Raw genomic sequence first — 20,138 nt, forward strand, 5'->3', positions numbered from 1 at the left:
AAGTCCCATCATAAGGGTAGGTTTGCATCCTGACAATAATCACCATGCTTATCATTTGATCCGAAATTCCTGGTAGCTATACTCCCCATTCTGTGTCTGCCTAATGACTTCACCATCCATAATACCATGCACATAACTATTAAACAAGGTCAGTCATCAAACGACAAATTCAGAGAGCAAGGAATCATTACTGACCATTCTCCTACATAAGACCAGGTATTATTCAAGGATCTGCGTAGGACATATGGCACCGATCCTCCCAACAGGATACAGATTTTGTCATTCTGCTCAAGCCAAGGGGGGCCCATTCCAATATAGCCTTTTTCGGAAACGAAAAAGCGCCTATTGAATTGCTCAATGAGGCGGAGTTGCATGCCCAGCCTGCAAAAGCTTGCCCAGTACGACAGCAACTGATGGTGAGACTCGTCCGAGTCTAGATTTGACAGAGAGTAATAATCCCCCTCATCCATGCGAATCGGCTTCCCCGGGTCAAAGTTCGCATGTAGAGAACCTTGCTTCAAATCGACCAGTACACACCTCCAAAACGCCTGGGCAGATGACTCATCAGCATTGAGGTAGTTCGTCGTTTGAGGCATGTGACCGCGCCACTCGTGTAGCACCACCTCCATTAGCTTGATCCATACACTGGGATCGTCGGTCAGTATCTTTCCCGGCGCCTGGCTAGCTATTGTCGTGACAGTATCAACCTCGACACCTGAGACTACTAGAACCGACTCGTCATCGTTTGTGCTCATGGTATACGAATCCCACGAACTAGACAGACTCGCGTTATAAACGGAGCGATTAAATATCGCTTTGGAGAGCGAAGCGATATAGTCGCTGTTTGGTTTAGAGTGAAGTTGTAAATCCGGTAGCCATGTGGGTAGACGAGCATCTCTAAGATGATACTCCTCACTGATGAAGCCAAGGAACGATAGACTTTTATCCTCGGTAGCTGCAGCAATAAAAGCCTGCTGATACACTTTAGCGGTTGTCGAAGAATAATCCGGCATTATTTGGTTCCCAGAGCCAATCAGGCCCAACAATCCAATGACCTTGTCTTTTGGATCAGAAGCATCTCGGTTCCATGACGAGTCCAGTGCCAGTAGCCATTTGATGTGGCCTCTTTCGGTGATATGGTCTCTCAAGTCGGCGATGCGCCATACTTCTCGAACTGCTACATGTTGATCGACAGGGCCTCCTGGCCAGGAGCCAAAGCTCATGGAGAAGAAGATGAAATATGCCAAATCGTAGAAGCAATACAGAGGCACCGCCCTCTTGCCACAATGGACCGTGACTTCATGACAGAGAACACTCTCTTGGAGAGTCCATATCCTAGTCCACCAGCGCCGACTTAGCAACCGAACTGCCTCATCAAGGCCTTGGATGTTTTCAGAATTGTTAAACAGAGACAACACGGACTTGTAGTAATTTTGAAACTCGGCGATAGACATGGTTCCCTTGGCAGAACCGTGCTCCAAGGTTGAGCCGACCTTGACCCTGCTACCATGACGGGACTCGAGTAATTTGGTGCTAATCGTCTGCACCATCTCTAATCCTAGATCCGAGAAAGCGGTCGCTGCCCCTAACCAGACAACGACGGACTTTGCCCTCGAGTAAATGGCCTTCATTTGCGAAACCTGGTTATTTCGCTCGAGTATGTCGGCCTGGTTGATGCATATAGCGTCTACCCAGATGGTGTAGGCCACGCTTGCAGGATGGAGTGCAGTCAGAGCCTCAACTAGGTTCCTCTGTGCCAGACACCGAGTCCCGTCGATTAGTAATGGGAGAACATCTTTCTCGTCACCCCAGGTGTAAGAGAGGGCTTGATATTCCCGAAGTTCCTCAAAGTTGTGGTGTTCAAGGCGACAGGTAACAAGCTGATTGGCTGCTATGCAAGGTTCAACGATCAAAAGTCGAATTGAGCCTTTTTCAGGCAATGGTCGATAAGATATCTTTTCCATGGGACAATGCAATTACTTTATGCGTCACAGAGCTCTCGTTGTACCCTGGAATATGGGTAGTATTATCATGAATACTCGGAACTACTGCAGTAATGCGAGAAGTATGCATTTTTACATGACAATATGAGGCCACTTCCTTGATGACGTGGCGCTTACAGGATGGAGGTACAAGCGGCCGCCCATTGAATCGTTCTCCGGGGTCTGCGATTCGATAAGTGGACCAGCACATTGGTAGTTGCACCTTGCCTTGCTATTGGTCGCTGCAGTACAAGGGCTGCGAGGATAATAATTTTCGTTGTGTACGCTGGATTAGTACTAGGTATTCAGGTGGGTGATCACTGGGGAATCGCCGATGTTTGCATTTTGTTTTGTTTTTTTTTTATCTCACTTGCTTCTGATCCGTCAATCTTTACTGCAACAGAAAGACGTACTAAGAGCCAGAAGAGTGATGACCAGGATGCATTAGCTGGCTACCCGGGTATATCTCGTCCAATGGATATGCAAGTCCCTTTGTTCCGCGATGAGAAGTTGCCGCCTCATTTATGAACACATTTCTTCGAGCCTTTAAAATAAGGTGCTGTATGCTAGACGTTGACGGATATATTTGTCTATCAGTCTGGTTTCTACGTTCCCTTGCGGCTTGTTCGTAGCGAGCCCAAACTATGGAAGCCAGAACTGGGCAGATCAAGGCAAGGAGTAAGGCTATATCTGAATGTTCTCACCGTGAACTAGGCGTTTTCCACTAATTGGGCCTTTGTAGCACCTTCCTTTGCATTGATTCCTGAAGGGATTACCACGTCTTCATGTCCTACAACTGGCTACATCGCGTATTAGATTATGAAGCAGAGGGTGGGAGCCGGAGTGAGCACACTTACTCGCGTTGATTGTGTTTTCACGATATATTTTAACGAGTCGGCAGCGATTCGTTCCCACTCAGATCTAGGACGACTAGTAGTGCCAGGGGGCTCTTTCGCCCACGTTCGCTGGATCGAAGCTGATCTGCCCGCCCTCGCCCATGTGGACCCTCGCAGCAGCACGCCAAGCCTCCTCGGCTTCGGCCGTCAATGGGAGAGCTGGGGTGCTATCAGACCAGTACTCGGCGCATGCCCTTCCATCAGAGACGCTGTACCTGACGTTGTATCCAAAGCTGCATGACATCATCATTTCCCACGCAACGGTCATGTCTTTCAACCTTGGCATGCGGGTGGCCGCACGCGCCGCCGCCAAACATATTTCACCAAAGTATTCGTGGTCTAGAAGTACCCTGAAATGATACGATGGATCGTCAACAGTGAGGACCTCTGGGCTATTGGCAACATGTGGAGGCGATGGTGGTCGAGGTCGAGGTCGAGGTGCTGAAGGATGTTTATGAAAAAGCCAGGCCCCCAACGGAGAAATCTTGCTACTCGAAATACGGACCTCCTCGAGGCGTGGCCAGTACGGAGTCTCATCCAGGCTTAATGGCAGTTGCTGTGGCCAGAAAAGGTTGGTGTCAAACACGACGGTTCCTTCTAGCTTGAATGTGGTGCAATGCTGTGCAATACCACGTAAGGCGATGCTGAGAGGGTCGTCGACATGGGCGCGCGGCGGCTGGATGTCGTGACCCATGAGTTCAGCCCAGGGGTAAAAGAGGCTGAAGTGATGGACACTCTGTGGAAAGCTCGCAAGTGATGCTGCGAAATCTTGCCGCATCTTCTGGCGAAGAGGGATATATTCCTCCTGGATGTACATGATTCTCCAGTGCACAGCCTCCAGGTTGGTCAGCTTGGATGCAATGATGCCATATACGCTTGCTGCAATGTATCGAGGGATGTTTCGATTCTTATGGAGGATTGAACGCTTGTAACCACACGAAAAATGTTCTTTGAACTGCGTGATCATCCCCAAGGCTGGGAGGTCGTCTTCCACGCCACTTTCCAGCGATAGATCCGAATATTTCCAGCGCTCGATCCGATCTTCGCGTCTACCGCCACTGCCATATCTGTCAGAGGGGGAGGAGGCACAGAGTTGCAATATGACGCCTGGCCGGCCAGTGCCTGTCACTATGGGTTCCCAAAGGCTCAGGCAATCAAACAGTCCCACGATTGCCCGAGTGAAAGCCTGATTGTTCTGCTGCTGCTCCTCATCTGTCTCACGGCGTCCGCGGAGCTCTGGCTCGTCGTACTCGGGCAGCAAGGCTTCCATGCATATGTGACGCACGTAGGTTTGTCGAGCCGGCGTCAAGATGTCTTTGGCTTTCGAGAGGCGATCCGTGTCAAGCCTCAGTGACGCAAAAGTCTGTCTCTCGACATGTGGCTGCCACCGGCGTGAGACGGTCGCACACACAACGGCTGCTTCAGAACCAGGCTCGATGGCCATTTGGATGATTGGCAGCAGAATCTCTACTGGCAGAGAATGAATCGAAGTCATTTTGTAGGGAATGCGCCACGACCCGTGGCATGAGGGAACCCCGCACTACGATGCACGCACAATCCTTGATAGAGTACCTCGAATATGAGCTCTGTAATTCTTCGGATGTGCCGCTTCATTGACAATGGCTGGCAAGGCGTCACAGTCTTAGCCGTTCAGGGTCCCGGTCCTGGCTAGTTCAGGAACTTCAGAGCAGCGACATCAGATGGCTTGATGAATCCCAAGTAGATATGTATGAATCGTGCCTTTGCAGATGGCGCCCCGCAGGTTGGAGGATGTCGCTGATCGTCAGTTGACCAGTACATAAAGTACCTGCCGTAGCGGAAACCTCCATTTCTAAACAATGCTTGTTGGTTCTGGGACCAACAACCAACAAGCATTGTAGTCCGATAAGCATAATTGGTCGGACAATCATTGTTGATTTCCAGCCGCTGCCAGCTGCGGGCTCACACATGTTGGACTTTTGCACCAGCTGTCAGAAGACTTGGCATCGCGACTTCTAAAGCGCAATTCTTGGCTCCAATTGCTTCTCGTCTTGAGATAATCTGCAACACAACACCATCGGTAGTTTGCATCTGCTAGTTATGCCGGCTTGCGACAGGTGTAGCAACATCAAGGCGAAATGCGTCCGCGACGCTTCTCAGGACAAATGTGAACGGTGTCGCCGTCTTCTCCTCAGTTGCACATTTCTCAAGCCGGCGAAACCGCGAGGCCGAAGAAGTCACAAATCTCGAACGGGGACCGCGGGTGAACTGGTCTGGGTTCAGAACAACACGCTGCCCGTCATGCGCAACGCCCTGGAGGGCCTTTCGCCACCTGAAGTTGATCTTCTGCGGGCCATGACACAGGTGACCGATGGGCCCAATCCTTTGGCGATTGCGCCGTCAAGGTTTCGTGAAGTACAGGTGTCCATCAAGACTGAACTCGAGAGATCTCCAGCTCTGCTCCAGCGTCCGCTTGTCACACTCTGGAAGGCCTACGGCAGGTTGCGAATGGGACAAGCTGTGCACAATGATACCGACGTTTCCCGCATCAGTGATGCGATGCGCTCGCTACGGATCACCGAGCTTCACGACCCTGAGCTGCTAGCTAGCATTTTCGTCCTTTGCAGATGTCTTGTAGACTACGAACTGTTGTACAATGGACGCTCCGCCCACATCATCTATCGCAATGTATTGACAAGGTTGAAACAGAGTCCGCTCTACGACGCGTCGGGTTCGATGTTGACTCACGATGGCTTGTCTCTGGTCTGGATGGATGCTATTGAAAGCCTATTGCGCCGTCGTGTTCCTGCACTCCCGTGTACATTTCCTGACGGCAATGGCTACGTTGACGGCTTCACTGGCGTCGCAAAAACACTACTTCCACTCATCTACGAGATCTGTCGCCTTGGAGCGGCCTCAAATGTAGAGGCCGTTCTTTTTGACCAAATCAAACGAAATGTCACAGCATGGAGCCCCATTTACCCTACAGAAGAAGGGTTGAGCGAGGCTGAAATTATTTTACTCTGCACCCACGCCAACATGTACAAGTTGACATTGTTATTGATACTACAACAATATCAAGACACCGTACCGGCCAGGACAGCAGAGGCTGCTGATATCCTGCAGTATGCCAGGCTTTCCATTCAAAAGGTTGGATATATTACACCTTATTCAATGATGCCCCTTTTCATTGCGGGATTGGAGCTTGGTCTTGAAGATGACCAAGAGAAGCTACTCGAGTGTATGGCTTCTATACCTAGTTCTGCCAAACACAAACCATATATCCGGATGATCGATTTCATGAAGCATTTCTGGATACGCCGAAGAGAAGACTCGGCAGCAAGCTGGCTGTTATTACTTGATCAGATGCCGGCTTTCAACATTACACCATAGACCCGACCAAGAAAAATTTTGCGCCGGAGATAACTGTGTAGGATTTATCGCCAACGATTTGTCATGGTTTTAAAATTCCCAGGCTATTGAAACGAAAGGTAAAGATCAATCTCTATCGTGGAGTTGTCACTGTATGGTCAAACTGTATGAATCTTTTCCTATCTGCCCTGATTTTGTCAATTGTCTCACTCCTAGAGCGCCAATTATGGAATGCGACATCATGGCGACTACATGTCAAGCCTCCACCATGAGCCAACCAGGATATGACCGTATCTGATTCCTTTACTAGGCGCAAGCGCTAATCTACTTGGTAGGAGCTCCAATATAATCATCTTGGCTAAAGTCGGTGGTGTTGACACCGCCTTGGGCCGTCAGATGCACGGCTGGAGTAACAGACACACTCTCGCTCATATTGATGCCCAAGGAAATCCATGCAAACAAGCCGTCGGTCACATCTGAACCGAGGAAGGCGTACTCAAAAAAAGGATCGGCACCATTGGCAACGGCCTCGGGCAAGATAACGTCGTCGGCATTCTCAACTAACTCCTGGGTGTTGGTAGAGTATGGCTCTATGGTGTCGACCAGGTTGATCAAGTCCTGATCAAAGTAGGACTGGCCGACATGTCGCGCAGGTATATCGGTGTCGGGAGTGGCCGAGCCTATGAGGGTGTTGTTGCACTTGTTGACCTTGACGTCGGTGTGGATCAGGACGTGTAGATGCGTTGCGCGGCCGCTGTAATGACCGGCGAAGATGGTTTCAAACTGCGCCACGCCATCAGCATCCGTCTGCTGCAAACCGCGGAGGAAAGTCTTGTTGATGTTGCCCTGATCCTGCCAACCGACGCCATTGCCATCGGCAACGACACCCGAATAGACACCCGTGGCGTTGCAGTGCCAGAGCTCCAGGAACACCTGAGGCACAGGTTCGCACGTGTCAACATCGATGATCTGGTACTCGACTACCGTGTCGATGCCGTGTTGGTCTTCGCGGACGTCGCGCCGAATCTGTTCGCCCGAGATATAGTATGGCCCTTGGGTGAGATCTGGCGTTAGGAGGCAGGAGCTGTTGGAAGCGAACAGCACGGCGGGGTCGGTCGAGGTCGTGTAGCCAAGAGCTGTCTCGTTGTGGTTGGTTGCGAGGACGCTGTCGAGATCCTTCTTGTGAAGGTTTCGCTTGACGCGCGCCTTATTGACCGTATCCCATCGTCGGGCGACGTTGCGGGCCTCGACACCGCGGGCCTTGAGCTTGTCGGTACAGTGTGAGAGGTCGCGGACTTGCTGGGTAGCACGGAAATCACGCATCATCTTGAGTTCGTCATGAGCACCTCCGGGGTGCGCTACGGCCGCCCCTAGAAGGGTGAGACCGATTAGGATGGTACTTTGGGCGCGCATCGTGGTAAGTGATCAGGGTAGCTCTCCTAGACTTGGGCAGAGACTATGTTTAGCTCGGGTTTGCAGAGAATAGTTGTGGCGAATGCCTCTATAGCAATTTTTATCGAGAGCAAAGGGAGGCCTGGGAACTTATACTACCACCATGTCGGACTTTTCGTTATTGTGCGATCCGCGTCGTATGCCGTCGTTTCTGACAGAAGTGCCTAGCTTGCTTGCCTTCATTTCATGGCACACATGGAAAAGGGGCTTTCCAGCCAAGACAACCTGCTGGGAATAATCGAGGTCAAGGAATCCGTTGGTGCCGACCAACCATCGCTGGCTAGTTTTCATTATTCAATACAGCCATTGGATGACGCGTACGCGGAGAAGCCGGTAGTACTGTGAGACAAAAGCTCTCGAGTCCTGAACGAGAAGAGCATATGAACCCATGACAACCAAGGATGAGAATGTCTGCGCGGCTCCACGTTGAAGAATAGGTCCCCCGCAAGCCGATGCGAAATAAAGAGTGTTTCCGTTGAGGCTTTAAGAGCCGAAATGCCGGGGCCCGTCTTGTGGGGTTACGTATAATGGCCGAGTATAATATAAAATCTAGAGTGTATGACTGGCTCCTGTCGAGGGATCGGCGGGAACTAAAGAAGAACGCCTTGCCCGAATCGGTCTTTTTAATGGCCGTCTTATCTTATCGCACGCCCATAATACCAGTCTGCCCTACCAAGAGCACAGAGTCGACAAGATCTGATGGAGACGAGCATCAATATTTCCGAGACTCGTTCATTTAGAATTCAAATTTCTTTGAGAAGACTACTGTCATATTCGACCGTCGAGAGCGAGGATGAGGCGATCGCCGCGTAATGGACCCAGGCCGCGTTACGTAGACAGCCATGGAGTCTGCTCCGCGCGTTGTGTCCTTGTTCATCCCAATCGCAGTCGAATCAACCGAAATACTTCCCTCTTCTTGCTCATGAGGGTCCAAACACTCAATCCCCGGAAACTCCTGAGTGATGAAGATCAAAATATACATCCGCTACGATGCTTCCGGCGACTACATATAATCATGCACGTCGGCAGCCTGTCGCAGTAGCACGACCTGATCTTGCCATCACTATCACACAATTCCGGCTCGTTACCTCTCAGCCTCTCATTTCGCTCACTTTACTTTCCTTTTCTCACACGATAACATGAGACTGTCGGCTATCTTCCTCGCTAGCATACTCGGCACGGCTCTTGCGCACGAGGAGAACCTGTCTCCGGTCGAAATCCAGCGCCGCTCTACCCTTTCCCGCCGCTGCGAGGCAAGTGCTGCAAACTTCAACAAGAAGCGATATGAGCGCCGTGTATCCAAGCGGTGGGCGGGGTCTGGCAATACCACGTATCAGGTTCATGCCGAGGCTCCCTATTACGAGACCATCCAGAACGACACGTGCGTTTTGTCGCCTATTGTAACCGAAGGGCCTTATGTTTGGCCCCGGTCCGAGACCTTGCGCCAGGACATGACCGAGGACCAAGAAGGTGTGCCTGTCTGGCTCGACATTGGCGTGCTGGATATGGCCACTTGCGAGCCTCTCGAGGATGTCCTGCTGAGCTTCTGGCACTGCAATGCCACGGGGAGCTACTCGAGCTTCACCGGCCTGGACCCGAACACCGACTTTGTCGAGCTCCTATCGGAACTAGGCCGCAACGTCAGCGATTTTGAAATCGGCGTCACCGACCTGCATACCGACGATACGACGTGGCTGCGCGGCATGTGGCCCACTGATGCGCAGGGCATGATGGAGATGAAGACCATCTTCCCCGGCTTCTACACGGGCCGCGCCATTCACATTCACGTGCAGGCTTATTCCGACTGGACGCTGCATGACAATGGCACCGTCTCGACGGGCAATATTGTCTCCACAGGCCAGCTCTTCTTCAACGAGACGGTCTCGTCGCATATCATGGCCCTCGAGCCCTATGCTTCCCACACCCAGATCAACCGCACGACCAACAGCGTTGACTCCATCTTTAGCTACGACGGTGGATATAACCCGGTTGTCAGCGTTGTCCCCGCCGACGGCACCGATATTAGCAACGGAATGATTGGTTACATTACCATTGGGGTTGACACGACCGCGGATGGCGTCGATAACAGCCAATAATCAGAAAGATGTTCTCAGATTCCTGATCTTATTCCTATTAGGCTTTCAAGCTCCATAGATTGTGATGAATAAACTGATCGCCGTCGACGAAACCATTTAACTCGAATAAGTAACAAGTTAATAAAGAATAAACAACGAGAGAAAATGCTACGAATTGTACTTGAATGATTGTGTTACCAAAATTCTATGGAAGCTTTCACGATCTAGCTTTGCTACCTATCCTATTTAGACTTGGGATGTTGCCACATTGTAAAATTACTTTACTATGGATACTACCATCGGCAATACCTCCCATGTGTCTCGACTTTCAGATCGGAGCAGTTCATGGAATAAAGAAATGAATCAGAGCACCTGATGTTGCCTTGTGAATTCCATGAAAAGAATAGCTGATTATATCATCTCAGCCCCTCGTACACATTTGTATGGGCGATACTGCCTAGCTTTTGCTACATGACTATGCCGGGCATATGGATCAAGAAGACTTCCAACTTATTGAGAAATCGGTCTCCTATACAGTTACTCCCGTCCCCCGATGGTGTCTTCATGAATGATGATATCCTGGGAGCTATAGTGACGAGCTCCGAGAATCTTAACCCGGGTCTCTACCTAAAGTAAGTCAGCTCTTGATCGGTAAATCTAAGCGAAAGGTACACTAGCATATAGGAGGCGATCCGGTATTGCGACAATACTGGAATAGCAAAGTACAAAGATCATGTCTCTACTCAGTACTATTTATATTGATCATTGTGCGTGCCACAAGACGTAGCTCGTAATATGAAGGCTTGAAACAGTAGAACACATATCTCAAAGATGCTGTCCTTAGTAAGGTACGACGGGTAAACATCTCGATACCCAGGTGTCAATAGAAAGCTCAGCATGCATGTTGGAAAATCGGAATTGAGCATTCACGGCTGTCTCTCATACTCAATCAAAGTCACTTGAATTCTTCCACCTGAAGCCTCGCATTCTGTCCCATGACGACAAGTTATCCATCCTGTCCAGCGAAGAGAAAACTCCATGAGTGCGAACTTGACCACCATTCGCATCGCTAACCACAAACCCCTTGATCCTAGCTCCTCGATTTACCCTCGGAGCTCCATGATCGAGGCACGCGATCACCACGAGGTACGACGAGAGGAAGGTGGGCAATATGGGCTGCCTCCCTATTCCTCTCCGTGTGTCTCTCTCTTCATCTTGGCCTGAACTTGACGTCTCCTCCCGTACGGAGTCGCGAGCTTTTGCACTGCCTCGACGAAGGTCAAGGCAAATTCCGCGCACCGCGCCTCAAAGCAGTACAGAAGGAAAAAGGGCCAAAACCGACATGGATACCTGAATAGACAAGATACCTCACATAAAGCAATTCTTTACCATTGCGGCGGTAGCCTGCAAAAAGTGGAAACACATGAACCGTGCCGAAAAGCTTTCTCGGAACCATTTCTGGTTGGTCGAGTATCATGTTGATCTTTTTGTTTTTCCCCGATTAACAACCTTTTTTTTTTCCCCTCTCATTCAGGGACGGACCTTGATCGGGTCGTTGCTCCTTTGCTGATCAGCGAGAAAGCCCCGCCAGAGTCCGCCCGCGAAGATCTTCTTCTAGCGGCGTCGTTTGTTTGGAGTATTATTTCCATCTCTCTCTCTTCCCATATTGTACCACCGCGTCTTGAGTGTGTAAACTGGCTCTTGATTGGTGTTTGAAAGTGTTCATGATCTTCAAATGTCTGAGATGGTCTCCATACATGACATCAGACGAAAACAAATAAAAAGCCAGCTTACTCGGCCATTTATGATTATGGGATGAAAAGAGAAAAAGGAATTTTCTTCCCATATGGGTTCAGCTTCTGAAAGAATATACCCGAGAAGCTTATTATACAACATCTCGCAGAATATATGCAGATATATCTGTGTTCCCAATTCGCCCGTCAGCACGCATCCTCAAGCCCCCCTCAAAAAGCAAATATAACACGCGCAATCTGTCTCAGGTGACGATGTACGTGCTACGCGCGAAGTCTCAGTTCCCAGATCAGCATTTAATCTATCACAGAGTACATTAGTCCGGGGGAGAAAAGAAATACATGTAATTGGGACCCCCGCGATAATGCACCTGAGAGCCCAACTGGGAGGGAGTGCTGGTCATCCAAATGAGACATTGATGGGTTCACGACAGCTGGGTTGTTTCTCATGTAGACACAATATAGGGAAAGAATATTCAAGAGGAGATAAAGCATCAAAGAGTTCCGCTTTCCAAAGAAGGCTTTTGGTCTCCTTGTCACGATCAGCATGCCAGACTCGGGTGATCTACCTACCGCACGGGAGCCTCTATCTTTTTTTCTTTTCTTTTTGCTTTTCCGCTCCTTTCTTTTTTTTTTTTTTTTTTTTTTTTTTTTTTCCCGTCCCCAGAGATTTTACCCGTGTCCTCTCAAGACCGCCCTCGTGGGCAAGGCGTGGGGAAGCCCCCATCCCATCGTCTCGGGATCATGCTGACATCAAGAGTCCTTGTCCCGAGCAGCATCTGGCAGCATCTCCGGGGCGGCCACTTGTTTACTAGAGATCTAAAAAAAGTAGACAAGAGGATAGTCAGAGGGAATTCCATCGCCACTATGCCTCTACTCCAAGGGCTCACTCTGGAAACGTGTATTAGCTATATGTACTATACAGGAACAACTACATGGACAGTGTGCGATTCCCAACTAGAGATGACAAATCCAGACGTGTGATCTGGGTGGTAAAAGCAAAAGAACAAGGAAGAGAAAACGCTCTTGCGTTGCTAATCTTAGAACAAATGTCTCAGACATGTTGCTGCTTTCTACCAAGACACCGAGGCCACGGTTCGAGGATTGCGGGATCATGTCTCCGGGGCAAACCTTTTCTTTCTCTCAACATTCTGTGGCATACAGCTGAACAGGATCATGCTTTCCAAATTGCCGCGCAAAGAGTCATCCTTTGACGTGGTAAAGATCTCTCCTCACCGCCGTTCAGCCCACCATTACCGCGGGTTGATTCCCTTTCGCAATTGCGGAAAGTGGGAAAAGGTTCAAAGGCAACCATGAACTGCCGAAAAGTCGGGCCTGTCTCTGACTCCCTTGTTTGTCTCTAACAAAAAGCGTGGCGATGCCATCAAAAGCTGACTTTTTTGGGCTGACTTGGGGGGGGGTGAAGAGCTGACCGGCACGGCTTAGGGGCAGGGCAGGGCAGGGCAGGGGATGGGCGGTTGCATGATTGGCATACCTCATCACATTTCCATCATGATTGCATGCAGAAACCATCAAGGTCGGACTTTTGGGCAAAGATCAGGGGCTAAGCCTATAACGATGATGATGCTAATTGCAGTAGAACGACTCAAAAAACACACACATCCATTTACAATGTTACCAGCAGAGACATATGCCGGACAAGGGTACAATCATCTCTTTGGCATGTTACGTGGGAAGCAAAAAAAGCAGGTGGGTCGGGCCGACATAGTAAGAGATCATCGGTTACAATAAGGCTGAGCAAAGTTGGGTAGATGCCAATTGAGATATCAGACCCCCAATGTTGCATGAGTTATCAGAGGGGAGAAAAAGGTAAGGGTGTTTGGAAAGAAAAAAGCCCACTTTGTATTGACACATGCTAGTCAGAATCTCATAATACTTGCATGATAGAAATGAGTAGGTAGGTACTTTGTTGGTAATGAGGCATGGATGGATGATGACTGGAAAAGACTGGAAAAGAGTACCGCGAACCCGGGAATCCGGTGAAAATGGAGTATGTTTGTTCTAATAGTATTCATGGGCGAGTTTATTGATTGCAAATTGCGCGCGGCCTGCCCGGATTGAGGGTCGGATATGATTTTTTTTGTCTGTACGAATCTACTCTGTATTATTTTGCCCTCATCCGACAAGGTGACTTGTAATTCTAATTTTGCTGGTCATTGTCGCTGCCGTTGCCGTTGTCGCTGTCGCTGTCGCTGTCGCTGTCGTTATGCTTGGGTACTTCTGCCAGCTATGTCGCGCCAGTAAACTTTCCTTTCAGTTGTGTCTAAGAATGATTTTTTTCTGAGGCGAAGCAATCAAGGTAGGTCAGATAGAATTTGGGCCAATCCCAGCAAGGCTGTTTAGCCCTGGGACCTCCGAGTTCCCCCCAGAGACAGGGGGCCAAGGAGCCAAGCGGTAGCTAGCGTAGGTGGCTCTTTCAATGGCATTAATGCTAGACACTTTTTTGGGAGTAGTGCGGAAGGGGCACCGTTTTGCTCAACAACAGCAGCTAGGATCAACGTTCCAGCGGCTGGGCGGCAATCTGCCCACGAACTTCAGAGGGTTGTTTATTAGCGATGGATGACAGGAGCGACTAGGAGGTACTAGCGCAGTTCAGATAGCCTATTCAACACAGAACTTGCTCAATGACCTCCAAGGTAATGAATGAATGTACCGTGTACTATTACCGACGACCAAACTGCCCGCCTTCTGATGCAATCCATGTATGTACCGGCATCTCGGGCGGAATGACAAAGAAAGCAAAAGCTTGTACCCTTACCTAGCGTCGTGGGTCGTCGTTGTCCAGCATTGATTGCAAAGACGGGGCTGCTGCTACTGTGTACTATGTACTAACTACTGTCTACGCCTATCCTTCTGTCAACAAGGGAGTCGGGAACACTTTGACCTAGGTACGATATACGGAATACCAAATTATTACCTGGCTGGCTTGTCATCGGCGAGTAAGGTGGCAGAGAGACAGACAAGATGCCTTGGGGAGAAAGGGGGAGATATCACTGAAACGAACGGCAATTGGTTGATTTCCGGAGGGAATCTGCAAAGAGATGGATGGCAATATTTCTGATATGGGATTTCCACATTGTACACGGAGTTCCTTTGCGAGCTGCCAACCTTGCCTTGTCATGACTACTAGCCAGCAGTCGTCCGACAGGGGCTCGATCGAGCATTGAGACGACGACGACGCGATGGCCCCGAAGAGGAGGTGGTACCGTACATGTGCAAGTACGTACCTACTGTGTAGATAGGTATGTAGGCTGGTAATAGGTGAGGTAGTAAGTAGATTGGTAGGTCGGTAGGGTAGGTAGCAAGGTGGCAGAGAGAGAACCAAGTGGTCACAGATTTCACCAAACCCATTCTTCTCATCCCCCATCCCATCCATCCCGCTCAGCCGTCCCTCCTTGCCCGCGCCGGAGTTTGCAGTACAGACACTACGGACTTCGCGGTACGACGGATCCACATCCCAGCGCCGTGCAGATTCTTTGGCATCATTGCATCAATGCCTGCCATTTTGCGGACTTTGTACTGTGGTTAGCAGGAGGCAACGTGGTCCAAGCGGCCCTCCATCGGAACAAGTGTGGGCGGGAGAAAATACTCCTTGGGAAATGTACGGTTAGGTGAATATAGTCGAAAGAGCCGCTGACATGACCAGACTGCAGAACTTTGATTCCCACATGGGGTGATAGAAGATTTCGCCAAAACGGGCCTAGCTGCCCTGAGCTTGCCCTATGTACCTGGTGCACAGGCTTTTAATTGTTGATGTCGTTACCAAAAGATGCGAGCGAGCATTGATGATGGGTAGTCCTGCAAAAATGTCCATGCCAGATCCCGGAACTCCAGCAAGGCGCAGTGTTATTAGTCGATCCGGCTCCGAGCGCCGGCGGGTCTCGGGGAAGTCTTAATCTCCTTCTAGTGGCCCGCTAGAAAGACTTCAATTCATTTTAACCAACTCGCGGCAATTACCCCGAGCCCAAGAAGCGCGACAATACTGTGCGGTAGTAGTAGTCAGTTAATATGTCGGCGAAGTAGGTAAACGCCGTGGTCTGATATCAATGTCGATCATATACCTTTCGCAGCAGTTCGCAGCAGTTTGTCCACCAAGGGGTCCCTGTTGCTGGGCTGTCCGTCAACAGTCAAACCGTGCCTAGTGCATGGTCAAGCACCCTCGGTGCCCCCCAATGGGCGGATCCTCAGGCTTGACAACTTCATTTTTCGCACCTTTGTTTGCCATTCTTCTTATTTGACAACAGCATGGGGGTTCAATTGCCATGTGGACTATGGAGATACTAGTGGATAGGGTAGACGAGGGTTCCTTTGCTCGGGATCATGACAAGTCACACGGCAGGCAAGTAGACTCCGCTACCTTCGCCGGCGTCGAAAAACGTGGATAGGGATTGTCGTTCATGGCCGATGCGGTTGTCGTTCTATTTCTTGGCTGTGCCGGATGGAGTTGTTCATCTTAATCATTTACCTACATAGGTAGGGGTTCATATGCCATGGAGGAGCATCCGCGCGCTAAACCACCAATTCTTGGCCAGTACCCATCGGCATCTTGGTTATGAGCATATTCAGGGCGCAGCCGCTGGTCTAGAGCTCAACTGCCGGAGGAGCCTTGAAAGGTTCCGACGACAATGTTGAATAAGGCTATTCGGTACTCCTTCTCCACACAAGTGCGGCATATGCTGATAACGGTTCTTTTCTTCGGTACTTTGTGTTATACCGTAGATGTCTGTCACGCGATTCAGTCTTAAGATTTGCTCTCCACATGATAGAACTCGGGGAGGCGGTACATTGGCACAGTTGCGATACAATCTTGACGATTTCCATATCCGGCCAATGCGTTGACCGCATGCCCAGCTAGGTTATTTGTGGTATCTGGTGTACTTCATGCATGCAAGATATCCAAAGCCTCAAGAACGGCCCTCACCAATGACAGATGTGCGTGCTGGCTTGCAGCGCCGGCGGAACAATCTATTGACCGTCGTTGCACGGCACAGCGGAAAGGAGAGCAAGTATTACGCTTGATTTTTCGAGAAATTCCATCTTCAATGGCTGCCATTGTCGTGCTATACAACTGCCGTATCACGCGCGCGTTTACCTGCTGACTGTCAGCTGCATGCTCAGCCGCCTTATGGTAAGCAGTATGAAATCCTTATGCAAAAAGGGCCTGCATACCTCTATGCGTCATTACAATCCCGTTAAAAGAGCCTAATCAATTTGGTTACATATGACGTGCATGGGCAATGCAACATTAGAAATTATTACTCCCACGAACCGGTTGGCCGACGAGCAAGACGCTCCGGGAAGTGGTTTGCAAAGGCTGAAGTGTCGGATATCACGTGCTCCAGGATAGCCAATTTCTTGTAATTTTCCACTCTTGGCATCGTACATGCTGGCGCAGCAAAGAAAAGGGTTCATCAACAACGTAACGTATCTCGGCAGGGCTGAAGTGGCCAGGCTTGAACGAGATATAAACCGACGTCGTAAATTGACGAGTCAGAAGGCGTCAAAGTCTGTGGACTGTGGACTTTTCCAGCTTGTGGAATTGCAATGGAGTCAGAAGAAGCGGTATGAGAATTTCTGGGTAGCCCTCCAGGGCATTGTAGCACAGCTGGCATACCTGTACACACATCATCTTGACTGTTGGTCGAACGGGTGTACCGGGAAACTGTCACCGGGTCTCGCCAAAGTAGATGGGGATGCAGAGCGGAAGGAGGAGGAATAGAGTAACGCATTTTACTCTTGATGGGCCTCTCACACGAGTACTCAAGCTGACACGACAGTAATCTCGGAGGGGGAACTCGAGACATCACTTGCTGCACAGTTTCAAGGTGGTCGTAGGTGTGTTAAAGGAGGGCCAAATTTGTTTTGCTGTCGATGAGTTGGTCTGGACCCCTGGCTCCAATGAAGATTGGCAGTGAAACCATCTGTACGTGGACCACAGACTTCTTCCGAACATTCGCTAGTCGGAGATCTTGCTGCAGGGGCATCAATACCACGTATCTGGAAGCATTCGATTGATTGATAGGGCAGGGCTAGATGTTGGGCAGAGAAGTTTTTTCTTCTTCTCTCCTTGTCGACAATGGGATCAGCTTGCGTCCCTCCCTTACCTGTCTACCCTCCCACAACAGCCGCACATGGCAGAATAAGGCAGTCTCGCAAAGGAATAAAAGGGTCATCGGAGAATTCCTTTGACGCAGCGGACCGTGTGTTGAGATCGGCCACTGAGATCCGGAGCTGGTGTATCACAGATCGTGAGACGACCTTTGCCTTTTCTGATCTGTGAGTGGTTGAGGTAAGCTTGGTGGCCGTTGGGGTCCAGCAAGGTACATTGTCCTGTATCACGTTAATCCATGATTGGACGTGTACAGAGTACACAAATATCGGGCGATGTCCGATCCGGGCTGTGTGAGAAGATATGTGCGCCGTGCCAGCCCGGTTCCCTTTCCTAAGTCCGACCCAGGTCAGGCAGTAAGTAAATGCAGGCAGTTTGGATGTGGTACCGCTGTAGCTCTCGGTGTGGAGGTTGTTTGGCAGGCACTTGGCTCGCCCTGGAGGTGATTTGCACCATGACGGAACTGGGCCGTAAGGATGGGGGTTGAACCTCGGTAAGTTGTCCCCCGACCAAGGACAGGAAGTGGTCGTAGCGTGGGTAGTGTTGATACCATGAATCGAAAAAGATGGCGATGCAAATAGAGAGCCCGCAGCTGCCCGTAGATTACCCCCCCTCTCAACCTCTCCTCCGCCAAATAAGCCATGTCGAGGCCAAGGAGCAACCCAGGAGAGGTCAATAATAAAAAGCGGGTAGTGGACCGATGACAGCAGAAAACTTTAAAAGTGCCCAGCGCAGAGCCGCAGGGTGCTAGCCTAACCAGAGGGCAGTTGGGCAAGGGCAAGCCTGACACGATACCTTTTTCGTTGGGGTAGAGCAAGTAAAAGGCAGGAACTCCGAGTTTAACCTTACTCCGTAGTGTCTTGGTTAGTGCCTGTGACAGTTCATTCCCAAGTGGAATGGTCTTCCGAACCCGTCTCAGTAGCGGGAGTTGGTAGTGTGGTCAAGTCTCTTGTTATTGTTGACAGGTTACTAGTAGGGGAAAAAGGACCGGATACCGGTCAGTACTCCGTACACTACGCGATCAGGTAATCGAGTGACAAGACAATGAAAGGTGGTAAGTGGTCATGTGGTCTGGTGTAAGCGAGAGACGGGTAGAAAGAGGGCGAGAAGGCGAGGGTGGGATGGGGGGGAAAAATTAGAAAAAATTAAAAATTAGGTCAGTAGTCTTGGTGGGTGGTGAAAGTAGTACAGTTGACAGTTAGTCAGACTTTTTTTTTTTTTTTTTCTTCCTTCCCTTCTCTTCTTTTCCCTTTAGCCGCGACTATTGGATAGACACTGCAAGAGCGGGCAAATCGGCTCGCTGCATTCGATTTTCTTCTTTCCACCATCGGGAAGCCGCAAGCGGTGTCGTCATGGACGATAGCAGAGGCTGCTAAACAACTACTGTTGCATGGTCTCCAATGTACCTAGATTTGATTCCGTCTTATTCCTTGTTTCCTGGAACAGCTTCCATACAGCCCGTGTACTACGTTCTGTAGTGGTAATGTACATACAAGACACACTGGCCTACCCCAGCGGCAATCAATCTCTCTGCAATCGACGTGGCTTTACATCAAGGCGCCCTAGGGAAAAGGAAGATTTAAGTCATTTATTAGCCAGGGCACTTCACTCAAGCATAGTCAAGATGTCCAACAATGACTATTCAAGCTATTGCTGGTCGCGCATTATCAGACTCCAGCGGCGTGAAACTCTAAAACCCAGGACGCGGGTGGGTAAGTGTGCAGGCACGTTGACGCGCCGCGGGCCCTACCTAGTAGTGTACCTAGGTAGAGGACGAACAGAACAGCACCAAAGGCAAAATCATCAGATAATTACATTTAGGCAGGGCTCTCTTGTCTTGGCTCGCTCGCGACACAAACCTCATTCGACATGCCCATCGTATGTGTCACTGCCAGGTGGTAGTTCAATGAACGACTGAATGGATGAATATATCTGGGACTATTGCAGGACCTTGTCCGGATCTTGCCAAGCTTAAGCGACTTTTATACATATTATCCCTGTATTATTCGCATCGCAAGCAGCGCAGTCAGTGCAGCGCAACATCGCTTCTCCACACAAGATGGACAGGAGTAAGACGGGCCCCACTGAACAAAGATGACTGACTGACAGACTGGCAGGCAGATCTCGTCTCTGCTCTTCTCCCATTTGTTGATTGCATCGGAACCGACTCTTTTACAGTTGGCATCGCGGCTTGCGATGGAACCCCCCATCGTTGCCACTCATCCCTGCTGTGATCTTCTGATTGGGCACCTTTACTCTGGGATGGCTGAATAGTTCCCTTCCCCGTCCATGCAGAGGCAGAGAGCGAGGTATCACAACGGTTGCCGAGAGACATTCAGACCTGAGCCAATGCGAGTAATTTGCTCACCGCTTCGAGAGAGGGGACTAGGAAGAAAAAAAGGAAAACAATTGTCGTCCACACATAGTATACGCATCAGGAGGACAGCTTGAAGCAGCAGCATCTTCCCAAAACCCTGACCATGTTTGGGAGCGCCTTGTCT

At 50.0% G+C, this 20,138-nt stretch overlaps 5 protein-coding genes across 5 annotated transcripts; 2 read left to right on the plus strand and 3 right to left on the minus strand.

Moving 5' to 3' along the window:
- Positions 1–51: 51 nt before the first annotated feature.
- On the minus strand, positions 52–1,964 carry PFICI_07797 (uncharacterized protein; the record flags this gene model as incomplete). The annotated part of the gene is made up of 2 exons (XM_007836378.1): positions 52–136; positions 196–1,964. The coding sequence occupies 2 exons, from the start codon at positions 1,962–1,964 to the stop codon at positions 52–54; spliced, it is 1,854 nt and encodes a 617-aa protein (XP_007834569.1).
- Positions 1,965–2,912: 948 nt separating this feature from the next.
- Positions 2,913–4,373, minus strand: PFICI_07798 (uncharacterized protein; the record flags this gene model as incomplete). Its single annotated transcript, XM_007836379.1, has 1 exon — positions 2,913–4,373. The coding sequence occupies one exon, from the start codon at positions 4,371–4,373 to the stop codon at positions 2,913–2,915; it is 1,461 nt and encodes a 486-aa protein (XP_007834570.1).
- Positions 4,374–4,957: 584 nt separating this feature from the next.
- On the plus strand, positions 4,958–6,250 carry PFICI_07799 (uncharacterized protein; the record flags this gene model as incomplete). The annotated part of the gene is made up of 1 exon (XM_007836380.1): positions 4,958–6,250. The coding sequence occupies one exon, from the start codon at positions 4,958–4,960 to the stop codon at positions 6,248–6,250; it is 1,293 nt and encodes a 430-aa protein (XP_007834571.1).
- Positions 6,251–6,553: 303 nt separating this feature from the next.
- Positions 6,554–7,642, minus strand: PFICI_07800 (uncharacterized protein; the record flags this gene model as incomplete). Its single annotated transcript, XM_007836381.1, has 1 exon — positions 6,554–7,642. The coding sequence occupies one exon, from the start codon at positions 7,640–7,642 to the stop codon at positions 6,554–6,556; it is 1,089 nt and encodes a 362-aa protein (XP_007834572.1).
- Positions 7,643–8,820: 1,178 nt separating this feature from the next.
- Positions 8,821–9,777, plus strand: PFICI_07801 (uncharacterized protein; the record flags this gene model as incomplete). The annotated part of the gene is made up of 1 exon (XM_007836382.1): positions 8,821–9,777. The coding sequence occupies one exon, from the start codon at positions 8,821–8,823 to the stop codon at positions 9,775–9,777; it is 957 nt and encodes a 318-aa protein (XP_007834573.1).
- Between the last annotated feature and the right edge of the window lie 10,361 nt (positions 9,778–20,138).

This window comes from Pestalotiopsis fici (genome assembly GCF_000516985.1).
Source record: "Pestalotiopsis fici W106-1 unplaced genomic scaffold PFICI_Scf_5, whole genome shotgun sequence".
Lineage (NCBI taxonomy): Eukaryota > Fungi > Ascomycota > Sordariomycetes > Amphisphaeriales > Sporocadaceae > Pestalotiopsis > Pestalotiopsis fici.